This window comes from Etheostoma cragini, chromosome 13, assembly GCF_013103735.1.
Source record: "Etheostoma cragini isolate CJK2018 chromosome 13, CSU_Ecrag_1.0, whole genome shotgun sequence".
In the NCBI taxonomy this organism is placed as follows: Eukaryota; Metazoa; Chordata; class Actinopteri; order Perciformes; family Percidae; genus Etheostoma; species Etheostoma cragini.
In genome coordinates, this window is record NC_048419.1 from 1,720,995 (window position 1) to 1,733,366 (window position 12,372).

General features: G+C 40.2%; 1 protein-coding gene and 1 long non-coding RNA gene across 2 annotated transcripts in view; one reads left to right on the forward strand and one right to left on the reverse strand.

Moving 5' to 3' along the window:
- Positions 1-4,374: 4,374 nt before the first annotated feature.
- Positions 4,375-12,372, forward strand: part of gusb (glucuronidase, beta) — a 9,746-nt gene continuing 1,748 nt past the window's right edge. Inside the window, exons 1-9 of the mRNA XM_034890934.1 lie at positions 4,375-4,663; positions 5,679-5,864; positions 6,992-7,173; positions 7,755-7,897; positions 8,039-8,226; positions 8,879-9,031; positions 9,247-9,425; positions 9,523-9,669; positions 10,192-10,276. Coding sequence (XP_034746825.1) covers positions 4,448-4,663; positions 5,679-5,864; positions 6,992-7,173; positions 7,755-7,897; positions 8,039-8,226; positions 8,879-9,031; positions 9,247-9,425; positions 9,523-9,669; positions 10,192-10,276 — 1,479 coding nt within the window. The 5' untranslated portion in view covers positions 4,375-4,447. The remainder of the gene's footprint in view (positions 4,664-5,678; positions 5,865-6,991; positions 7,174-7,754; positions 7,898-8,038; positions 8,227-8,878; positions 9,032-9,246; positions 9,426-9,522; positions 9,670-10,191; positions 10,277-12,372) is intronic.
- LOC117956085 overlaps positions 9,222-12,372 on the reverse strand; it is an 8,457-nt gene continuing 5,306 nt past the window's right edge. Inside the window, exon 3 of the long non-coding RNA XR_004659176.1 lies at positions 9,222-9,234. This is a non-coding gene — a long non-coding RNA (uncharacterized LOC117956085). The remainder of the gene's footprint in view (positions 9,235-12,372) is intronic.

Below are 12,372 nucleotides of genomic sequence, written 5' to 3' on the forward strand. Positions count from 1 at the left end.
GGTGCATGATGTAATTAGCAATGTAATCTTTGTCCAGAAAATGACACTACAAGCTGCAACATTTTAGCTTTTCAGATTAATGTTACAATCTTAGATGCTAAATAAATCTATTCTCCTGCCAAATCAATCTTCAAAATCTTTGTGTTTTAGCTCCTGGAAGGTCACATCAAAGACTATCACACCTGACTGAATCCCAACTGCTTCCTGCATCTTAATCTTTTCTAGCAACACATTTACACACCCATTTATAATGTGCAACTCACTTCATAATCTATTCATGACTAATATTAGACACAGTGCCTCATTGGAGGCCGTGGCATTAATAGTCACTTAGTTTATTGTTCCCTGATGACAACTTTAATCTCTCACTGGGTTTTATTATGCTTTTGTGTTGCATTAGACTTTCTTATCACACTAATCAGGAGGTGCAGGAAATATTTCAGGTGTTGCGACACAACACCTCCGTGTTGGACTAGGGACTTTACTGGCGGGACGGAGCATGTAGTGAAGGAAAAATCACAAAGCAAGCTGTCCCAATGGCCAGTTTCACCTTGTAACACAAAGAAAAGCTTCTGTGATGCTCTGACTGATGTTGGTGAGAAAGAATTCCCTTCTCTCCTTTGTCCTTTTATTTCCTGAAATCTCACATGAAATGCCCACTTTTTAATTTGAGGAATACGCTGTCTATCAGTGAATTAACTGTAATTAATACACTGTGCAATTAATCAAATTGGGATCTCAACTTCGGCTCCACAAAAACGATGTGATTGAGGAAAACAATACTTTTCCACATTACATTTGGGAGGTATGTTCTTTTGGGTATTGTGGGGCGAGAGAAAGGCTGGGGGTTCAACTCCGACCTGCAAAGGCCTGCAGATCGGAGTCGAGGAGTACATCTCTATATGTGGACACCCACTCTACCAGTTAATGTATTTGTTTCAGTGTTTTTTAAGTTCAACAAATGCAAAATCTTACAAAAAGTCAATAGTGCTGAATAATCTTGATTTCAATATTGACCAAAATAATTGTGATTCTACATTTTTCCATAATCGAGCCGCCCTATAATACACTGACAAAGCTAGTTTGGAGCATGTTGGTTTAGATTATGGCCTGAAGCATTTAGGAGCAAAGCCACACAGTTGAGTTTCCTTACCAGACGTGCCATCAAGCAGTATTAGACACTCTCACCAACAAAAAGAGACAGGATGCAGAGAGCTCTGTAGGAAACACACAAGTACATCCACAATACACTGGAACCAGTTAATTACCAGCTGTCTATTAATAACTAGTGTTATTATGTCACTATTATTAAACATGGTAGCTGAACCACCTTAAATCAGACAAGTGCCCCTCGCAGGAGATTAGTGTCTTTTCTCAGAGGACTGTTCTATTTATCATCTTTCTTGCTGTAGATGGCTATTATGAGTGTTTGCATATGCCTATAAATAAATAAATCCACCATTTAAATGACTGTAATGGTATGTAATTATGTTCCATTACAGTTCATTCACAAAACTGAATGCAAACCATTAATAAAACTGATGATCTATTCTACTTGTGGATGTTGTTAGAGGACATAACATACTACATCTGCACAAAACCCAGATTGAGATGAGGTTTTTTGGAATATCATAATATCATTTTAAAAGGTTTTTTTTACGGCGGACTGCTTCTTATTTTTTTGCAACACATTTGTTCATAAAAAAATGAGCAGAGAGTCAACTCTTAAAATAACTAGTGCTTAAAAAATGACAGCCTGGGTTTGCATGAAACGTTCTCATGTGTATAATTAGCTGCTGCAAACCTTAAATAAGCTCTGAATATCAGAAAGATGACAACCGAAGAGCTTCTCTTTGCAATCTGGGCCTCTGAAGCTGGTTTTATATTTGATCTATCAACTATCCACATCCCAAATACACCTAAATACCACTGTTACTCCTGTTAAGTCCAGTTCACAGTAAGCAACCAAGAATGAACATCGAAACAAAGGATTTTTAGCGCACATAGCGGTATGATGGACAGACATGTTGAAGCTAAACCCTCTGTGCGTCATTGAGGTCTAAAGGTTATCTTATATCAGTGAGACTGCAAATATGGTAGGTACATGGAACACGCCATGTCTGAGATGAGTTAACAACACTATGTTTGTCGTTTTCTTAAAGGGTGTTGTAACTCAATGAGGTTTGGTTTGATGTAGAGATGTGTTTTCACCACTGCAATTTAAATCTGTGGTTGGTGAAGATTAACTTTTGGGAAGAAGTCAAAGTAATGTGGAAAAATGTCAATTAGCTGCAAAGTGAGAGCAGGTAGAACGGAACAGCTTCCCATAGAAGATGGCGACTGAGAGTCAAGTCTTTTGCTGCTCTGTGAAGTATGTTAGAAGCGACCTGTGTTATTAGAGCTTTACAAAATGTGCAGGGAGGCCTCTAAAAGTACTTAGATTAGACACAGCTCACCTGGATCAAATCAACTGAAGTTGGACGCAAAGGACAACAATCATACCAGATTGTGGTAAATGTGAATGCTTTTGGAAATTTGTTTTTTTACTACAGGAATCTGCAATCCAAGCATTAATATAAAAAGGCATCACTGACATGGGAACCAAAGGAATATGTCTAAATACAGATTCAAATACTTTTATTTTTGAAAGATCCCAAACAAACTGCTGGGAAAATGACTTCACACAGATTAAACAGGAAATTAACCCTGAACTCACCATTAACCTTACTTTCATTTAGGCAGATGGCAGTGCTATGGGTTGTTTGCATGAGTGTGTACTTTATTATAAGCCTGCCTGGTTTGTGCTTTAGATGCACAATACAACAACAAAAAAACTAATTTTTTAGTTGATTTGATGATCTCTTGGGAATAGAGTTTTCCAATTCCGGTCATTTGGTTAATGTGAAATATTTTTTGATTAAAGGAGAAATCATGCTCCCATAGAACGGGTCATGAAAAAACTTTTGAGGGGAAACCAGGGGGTTGAAGAAAATGGAAGACATAAGTCAGAAGCAACAAGAAAGAAATGCAGAAGAAGAAGCTATGTGGGGGACAGGGGACGCGTGTGTCAATTTGCAGCACCAGGGATAGGAAACCTACATCGGTAGAGAATAAGTGCTGATGAAGACAGAGTAGTAAGTAAAAACTTTGGCAAAAATGACTTAAATAATTGAAAAATATGTCAGTTTAAGTAAACTTAGTGTGTTACATATTGAAATGTTGATGTATGATATTGCTGGTGACTAAAGAGCACCTTTAGGCTACAAAAACACTTGCATTACATTACATTATGTTAGATGCTGAATGAGATGATGTAGCCAAATGCCCCAAAAATAAACAATCTGATATCTTCTTTGAAACAATGAGGAGCAGGAGAAAGTGAATTCATGTCACATTTCTGCATTCCTCCTGGGTTTTATTTTCCAGGTGCCTGTAGTTCACTGAAGCTCAACAGAGGGCAGTGTTGGCCTAAACGTGAGTGTTAAACTGGCAAGATAAGTCTGGGTGGGGGGAGTGAGGGGCCTTGGATCAAGGCACCTGAGGGCCCTGGATCAAGGCACCTGAGGGCCCTGGATCAAGGCACGTGAGGGGCCTGGATCAAGGCACCTGAGGGCCCTGGATCAAGGCACGTGAGGGGCCTGGATCAAGGCACCTGAGAGCTGTTCATTACTGTAGTATTAGTGTTTTTTTCACCCAGTAACAGACTTTAACATTGGTTTCCATTGCCCATTATTGCCAAACTGCAGACAGATTTTGTTAAATTCCACTTAAACTCAACCCTTTTCCCCCCTTTCAATACAGATGACACTTAGCAGTGACACTTTAATTATTACTGTCTAATTACAGAGCTTTTTTATTGTGTGATTTGGAGTTTCATAGAGTCTAGTGTATTGTGATGCTTCAGTGCTGTCGTGCTCTGACTTTTACTTTAATGTACCAGTGTCTGGCCCCATCTAGTGTCAGCTCTCGGGTTGGTTTGCATCCGTGAATGACGATTGAGGACCAGTGCCGAGAAACTTACAGAATGTGAATGTAGAAAAATGTATAGTAACGTTACGCGTAGATCATACATGTATTGTGTTAGTGATTTTTCTTTTCACGACCTTGATATTTGCCAGCCAGGCCAGGGCTTTTAATTTGGTAAGGAAAGGAAGACACGACCAGGATACGACGCTATGTACCTTCATGTTTCGTTTTAAGATCTGTACATTGACACGATTGAATAATTTAAAAAATAAAGCACACATAATCTCATAATTTATCAAGATTGGGTCGGAGTCGGCACATCATTTATTTTAATTTGATATGTTCAGATATACTGTTAAAGGAGAAATCTTCGACAGTCATCGAACGCAGCTTGGTCACGTGACTACAAACTAAATCACGTGAGGGACTGAGCAAAGAGAACCCCACGAGAAAACGAGGACATTAGTTGCTTTGGTTTAGGATGCTCATACCTGCGAGGTTCGATGTGTTTCGTGTTTTGTGTCTCTTTGCTGTGTTTGAAGCGGTATGTCTGCTGGACACCGGCATGCTCTTCCCCCGGGAGTCTTCCTCCAGAGAGGTGAAGGAGCTGAACGGGCGGTGGGACTTCAGGGCGGACAAGTCCCCAAACAGGAACCAGGGCTTCGAGAAGGCTTGGTACAGAAGCCCCCTGGCGGAGGTGAGCAGGGCAGTAGCCAGCTAGCTAGCAGCACCAAAATGACGAAATAAAGCAGCTCGCTTTGTTCGTTTGGCAGTTAAATAACAAGAGTTATCTCGAGACACTTTACAGATAGAGTGGGTCTAGATAATTTACAAGGACCCAACAGTTCTAGTGGTTTCCTCCAGAGCAAGCAACAGTGAGTCAGTGGCGGGAAAAGAATTACTCATAGGAAGAAACCCATGTACCCCTGACTGCAGACCCGTAGACCTCAGAGTGGGCGGGGTTAAACGTTTGACTCCGCCCCCTCAACATTTAACCCCGCCCAGTCTCCAACCGTCCACTGCCTAACTCATTTAAAATGGTGTCCGAAGAGGGACAAGAAACCCTAATGGATGTGGCAAAATGCAATCTTGGTAGGTGGGGTCTGAAGGGCCGGTTGGGATTGAAATCAATATTGGCAATAATAGTCACAATTAAAGCTAATGGAACAGTGACTAAAAATAGTAGTTTGTAGTAGTTTTGCATAGATTTACAAGGCACAGCAGGACGTAACAGGGCATCGCAGGACATTTCTATGATATGATGAATTTTTGTTAGAAGACATAAAGTAAAAGTATTATGTAAGATTGAAACAAACAGAGAAAAGACCGAAAAACTATACATAATTGTCACAGAAATTGATATATGTTTTTCGTCCTTTTAATCGTGGTAGAATTAACATTAGCAACGTTAGTAGGTTTGCTTCACTTTACATGCCAAAAAAACAATGGTTATGTATTACTTGGCTTGTAAAATTATAATTTTTGCTTTTTGCTATAACTTTTTCGCTGGTGCCCCTCCGATTTATGTTGTGGGCTCCTGGCTGTAGTTTTGGAGCCAACCATTGTCACAGGAGCTAAATTAAGATTAAGTAAAATACAGTCTTTTATTGCCTCGGTATTATTAACATAGTGGTATTATTATTGATTATAATTATCCCTGTAAATACACACTCCCCATTGTATATATTAAAATCTGTTTCCCTTTTGTCTAGACTGGCCCAGTGATTGACATGCCAGTTCCTGCCAGCTACAATGACATCACCCAGGACCCCACACTGAGAGATTTCATTGGTTGGGTGTGGTATGAGCGAGAGGTGGTGGTGCCTGCCCGCTGGATTGCTGATGAAGGAATAAGAGTGGTTCTCAGAGTGGGAAGTGCTCACTATTATTCAGTAGTGGTGAGTATCCCAGATGCCGTCCCAATCCCGTCCAATTAGAGTTGGAGAAATAAAGTCACCTGCTTCAGTTGATGCCGTTTTAAGATATAAATATAAAATAGACACCAAAATAAAAGGGGCTTGCAAAAGTATTCCTATCCCTTGAAATTTTCCACATTTTGTCACGTTACAACCACAAATGTAAATGTATGTTATTGGGTTTTTATGTGATAGACCAACAAAGTTGTGCAGGAAGATGACAAGTTGTTATGAAAAAACATACTGAAAAGTGTGGCGTGGGAAAGTATACAGCCCCCTGAGTCGTTACTTGGTAGAACCACCTTTTGCTTTAATTACAGCTGCAAGTTTTTGGGCTTTCCACACCTAGAGACTGCTGAAGAAAAGCGTCCCCACAGCATGATGCAGCCACCACCATGATCCCCGACCCCGCATTGCTCTGGATGACCTTCGGAATGCCAAAGACCGACAGCGGCATCAACGGGTTGCTGCGCTTTGGTGGCGTTCGGTGGCCGCAATGTTGAATGTAAACAAGAAGCTGCTTGGACGCTTCCCTATTGTCATCATGTTAAACCCGCCAATAGTGCGCCAGGTAGATAAGCCCGTTTGTGATTGGTTCTTGCAAAATTTTGAACTGAAGGAGAATTGAACGTGGAGGTTTCCAGACCGAGCTGCTGGGCCAAATCAAATCTCTGGTAGAGTGGGTGGGGCTTACAGTTTGGTGGATCTCTGCAGCTCCTCCAGAGTTACCCTGGGCCTCTTGACCTGTCTGGTATGTTCACTCTAACAAACCTCTGAGGCTTATACTAAGATTATGTTACACACAGGGGGACTCTATTTACTGATTTTATTTTGGGGTATCAGACTAAAGGGGGCAGAATACTTGGGCGCACCACACTTTTCAGTTTTTGGTTTTGTAAAAAAACAAAACAATGTATCATTTTCCATCCACTTCACAATTATGCGCCGCTTTGTGTTGGTCTATCACATCAAATTATTATTATTATTATTATTATTATATTTTCCTTCAGCACGCAAATGAAATGTACAAGAATCTGGTAGGACCAGGAAACTACACCTCATGTAATATGATCAGGCTAACTTGGATTCATTGTCTTTACTCTTTGCAGTGGGTGAACGGGGTGAAAGTGACAGAGCATAACGGTGGCCATCTTCCTTTTGAGGCTGAGATAGGCAGTATAATCCGCAAGGACCCAAATCAGCCATGCAGGATCACTATCGCTGTCAACAACACTCTGACTCTGGACACTCTTCCTCCAGGAACTATCCAGCACATGGATAACCACACCAAGTAACTTTGGTTCAAATCCCTAATTTAATTTGTGCTCATTACAATGAGGCAAACTATTTTTGATTTGCTCCTATTAACATGTTTAAAGTCATTAAGTTTTTTTTTTTAATCAAGAGAATCAATGAGTAGAATGTTCTAACCTAAATGTTTTTCATGCTAGACAAGTAGTTTTAACTCTAAACAGATCACAGCACTTTCACTTTAAAACATCTTTTCAGTATCTTGATGTAAATTGCAGTTAATATGTCGTTATATGTTATTGTTAATTTATTTTTTTCAGCCAGTGACAGATTTTGATCTGGGTTAACTGCTAACAGCTTTTATCAGTATGACTTTGACTTCAACTATGAGGAATTCTAAGATTATTTAACTACTGTGGAGCACTTTTATGTAAAATGTCAACTATTTTTATTACTTACAATACAGCTGACACTCAGCAGTGATACTAACTTTTACTCTGACTGTCATACAATACATGTGGTCTCAATTTGCATTTTTCCGTGATTTGACCAGAGCTTTCAAATAGAGCTGTACTTGTCAGTGACTATTCAGATAATAAGAAAAATGTAATTGTTCAACAGGTATCCTGATGGTTTTTTTGTGCAAAACATCTACTTTGATTTCTTCAACTATGCTGGCATACATCGTTCTGTGTTGCTGTATACTACTCCTAAGGCTTATGTGGATGACATAACTGTGGTGACTGACTTCTTGGACAACACTGGTAAATGAATACATGTGATTACAATGAAACTACTAATTTAGTGAATTTGAAATCATTATTTTTCAGCACTAAAGTGTTTTTAAGGGTGCCACATGAGTACTTATGTGACATTGTGTGAGTGTTGTTTTCCCTTTGTTTCAGGTCTGGTCTACTACAAGGTGTCAGTCCAAGGTGCTACCACAGCCACCCTGAGTGTTACTTTGATGGAAAAAAATGGCCACTGTGTGGCGACTTCCAGCGGGCCATCTGGAGTGCTCAAAGTAGTCGATGTCAATCTGTGGTGGCCGTACTTGATGCATGAGAATCCAGCTTACCTTTACTCGATGGAGGTAAGACAACACTGTAAATGCCAAAGTTGTCTTTTAATTAATTAATTGTAGTTGAAGGGTAAACTTGTTTAATAATGCTAACAACAGCATGCTTACCTACAGAAAGATCACAAGACTACTTCCTCCACCTTGTGTTCAAGCTTAAGTCAGGGGGAGAAGTTAAAGTTTCTACTGATAAAATTATGTAAAATGACACAATTCTACCACAAGGCTTAGCAGCTGTCTTTCTCCCTCTCTCTCTCTCTCTCTCTCTCTCTCTTTCTTGTACCTGTCAGTAGAGTAATGCTTTATGGGATGTCATTTTGGAGAACAGCAGCTTTCTCCTTGCAGGTGAAACTTGTGCGCTGTTGATCATAGCTAAACTGTAATTAGCTAATTACTAAATTGTGAAACAAAAAGACAATTCTTATGCTCCGTTTTTTTTCTTAAAAAAATATCTAAATGAGATGAAAATACTATAGTTATACTATACTATAGTTTTTAATTCCCCTTCACTTTTCCTCTTCATCTGCTTCACGGCTTTGAGGTGTGAGTTGTTTTGTGCAAGAGTGGGCTTTTCAACTCAATGTAGGGTTGACAATTTAGCACGACCTCTTATATTTACAATGTCTGCTGTGAGAGATGTTTCTGACATTTGCATTTTAACATGTAGGTTCGCTTAATGGCAACCGATGACAGATCCACATATGAGGATGTCTATACTCTACCAGTCGGCATCCGCACAGTCAACGTTACCAGCACACAGTTCCTCATCAACAACAAGCCCTTCTATTTCCATGGAGTCAATAAACATGAGGACTCTGATGTGAGTACCATTAGAGGGAAGCAAGACCTTTAGCGAAAGACTCATTGTCATTTAGCTTTGAGGCAACATATCTGTTGTAACATGAGCGAACATCTACAGACTGTCTTGACTCTAAATCACTCACATGGACATTCAATTCAGATAAAAGACAGAACATTTGCTAGAAAAAGCTGAATAATCCATTCCTCCCTTCCTCTGTTTACCTTGTGCTGTAGATTCGAGGTAAAGGCTTCGACTGGCCCCTGATTGTCAAGGACTTTAACCTGTTGAAGTGGTTGGGGGCCAACTCATTTCGCACCAGCCACTACCCCTATGCTGAGGAGATCCTGCAGATGTGTGATCGCCATGGCATCGTGGTGATAGATGAGTGCCCAGGAGTGGGCATTAAAGACATGTGAGTGTCACTGTTCACATCCGGTGTGTTAGTCTAGTTTTTCCATAAAATGTCAACTCAGTGTGTGTGATGTGTCTTTTGTGCCTTGGCATTGTAGTCGCAGTTTTGGAAACGCCTCCCTGACCCATCACCTAGCTGTCATGGACGAGCTTGTACTTCGGGACAAGAACCATGCCTCTGTGGTCATGTGGTCAGTAGCCAATGAGCCGGCTGCAGAGATGCCCCCTGCTGACTTCTATTTCAAGTGAGTACTGGTCATTTTGTTTTTGTTAAAAAAAAACATCCTGTGGCGGTGACTTGGGTTTTAACACACATTATACCGCCCTCTGCCAGCAGATGCTGGCAAAGCGCCGTTGTCTGCTTGTGCGCCTTTTTAAATTCTGACGTGTGTCTTTAAATTCTGAAGTGTGTGTGTGTCTTTGTGTCTGTGTGTGTGTTTTTTACTGGTTTGTTATTCAGTCACAGCCTATCCCTTCATTCTGATATGTGGAATGCAGTAAGAGTAGTCCTCAACACTGACAGTTGGCGCTCAAACAGACCAGACAAATACTTTACAACTACCGTACCCGTCAAGTAAAGCAGCTTGGGTGTGTGGAGGTCAAGTGAAGTAGATCTTTTTGTCCCCAGAGGGGACATTGGTTTTGTAACAACATGCACACTCTACTTGTAACAGACTATAGTAGTAATTTGTGACGTGACAGTGTGATTATATAACACGGTTATAATAAAAAACTGTCAATATGGGTGTTTTTTGTTTTTCTTCCAGGACCTTGATAAAGCATACCAAAGCTCTGGATCCAACCCGGCCTGTCACTTTTATTACAGACAGTAACTATGCCAGGGACAGAGGGGTGAGTCTTCAACAGTACTCACTTTAATATCTATTTAATTGTCAAAGTAAAACCTAGCACAGTACGTTGATAATTTATCATGTTTATTATTTAAAGGTCTCATATTATGTTCATGTTCAGATTTGTATTCAGGGTTTCTACTAGAACATGTTTACATGCTTTGATGTTCATAGTCTGTCTTTTTAAAATCAATAAATATTCCTGACTAAATAAGTAACAATCAAAGTTAAACTTTAGAAGAAAAAAAACATTGTGTGATTTATCCACTTGAACTGAAGTAATCTACATAATCAGGACTCTGCCAGTGTGGTTTGATCAGATTCAAATAACAGCGCTGGCCATATAAACAAATAACGCCACAACTGTCGTCAGATTTTGATTCAAATGTTGCTAATCTAATCTAAGCGTTGCTAAATCACCTTTCCCACATAAGCCCCACCCATGGAAATATCTCATGTGAAATGATCCAAACTGTTAATTCTTGGCATAAAATAGGGTGTTCACATAGGACCATCACTTATAGTTAAAAGTTAATAGCGAAAAATGTTTTTGGGGGCCTTTTTAAGGGCACATACTGATGAAATAATCAGACACATTATTCTACACACTGTGTAGAATGAAGATCAGTGGTTAGGAAAGGCATTTGCAGAAAAAAATGGCAAAATTGTGTCTCCCAGTGCTGCAAGTCAGAGCATGACACTCGATTGAAGTTGCTTATACGGCGAAATTAAAAATAAGGGAGTAAAAGTCAGATTGTCAGGTATGCTGCTGAGCTTCAGATGTTGTTGACCTAATGTCAAACTAAGTTGTTGGCATGACTCCCATTCCTGGGCTGTGAGGAGTATCCTTCTGTGCGGTCTTCCTAGCTGAAAGATACTGATTAGTTTGCAGTCCCTGACTACCTGCAGCCTCCTCCAGAAATCCTTATTGGCCCAAATTCCCTCACCTGCACCACCCTGACCTTCTCACTCACCAGTAGCAGTGTTTCCATCCACACGTTTTTACTTGAATTGAATGAAAAATGCCTTCGGGAAACTGTAATATTTGATGGAAGTTAATGAATATTGACTCAAAGGAAATAAGTTCGGTCTCATCGGATTTATCTCTTGATCAATATTCGACGATGAACGTTATTTGCTGATTTAAATAATGAATTGTGATTAAGTTTTAGGTCATTTTTTTGTTGCAACCCACCACACATGGCGGGTGTCAACAAAGACGAATAGAAGTGGACAGACGAGCATACGAGAGACTTTCTGAATTTGATTTATCTGGAACCCGCGGCGGAAATGGCCGACAAAAGTTAGGACGAGCCGTGGGACGTCCTGCAGAGTAAATGGAAGGTGCTCAAACAGTGAGACATGTCTCAAAAAAGACTTGTCTTGCTGCGGTGACGGAGGGACAATAAAAGGCAAGTTACAGCTGCATCGTCATAGCGATGTGTTGACAGCAAAAATGAATGGAAACACCTTAAAATGTCTAAAATCAACATACCAATTTGATCGCAAAACACCATGTGACGTCGTCACCACAGGTTTCTATTTGCTTTAAAGTTGCTGGCTGGAAACACTTTCACCAGCTTTATTCACATTTTTTTTACTGTACTTCAGATAATTAGATTGACAAGTGGATGGAAACTTAGCTACACACACACACAGAACGTCGAAGGAATGATATTAAGCTCTTAAAAGAGCAAATCTCTGCTCTTCAAGTACAAAACCACGGCCTCCAGGAGTTTGAAAAGATGAGCAGAAGGATGGAGGAGGAGTGGATTACCAAAGAATGAAATCAAGATCCCGAAAGAGCAGAACTCTGAGCTTCAGGTCAGGGTCCTCGGCCTGCAGGAGCTGGCTCAAAAAACAAGGAACCTGAAAAAGGAGATGAAAAAGGTGAAGGAGCGAGATAATAAACGCAAGAAGGAAAATAGGAAGCAAGAGAAGGAAGAATTGAAAAGACAGAAGAAGGAAAAAGAAGAGATGGAGAAAAAAGTGAAGAGAGGAGGGATTGAAAAAACAAGGAAAATGGGCAAGACGAGCAGAAGGAGAAGAGAGAGGGTTAACCACAACCTTTCGCTCCTCCACTTCACCTTGAACCCC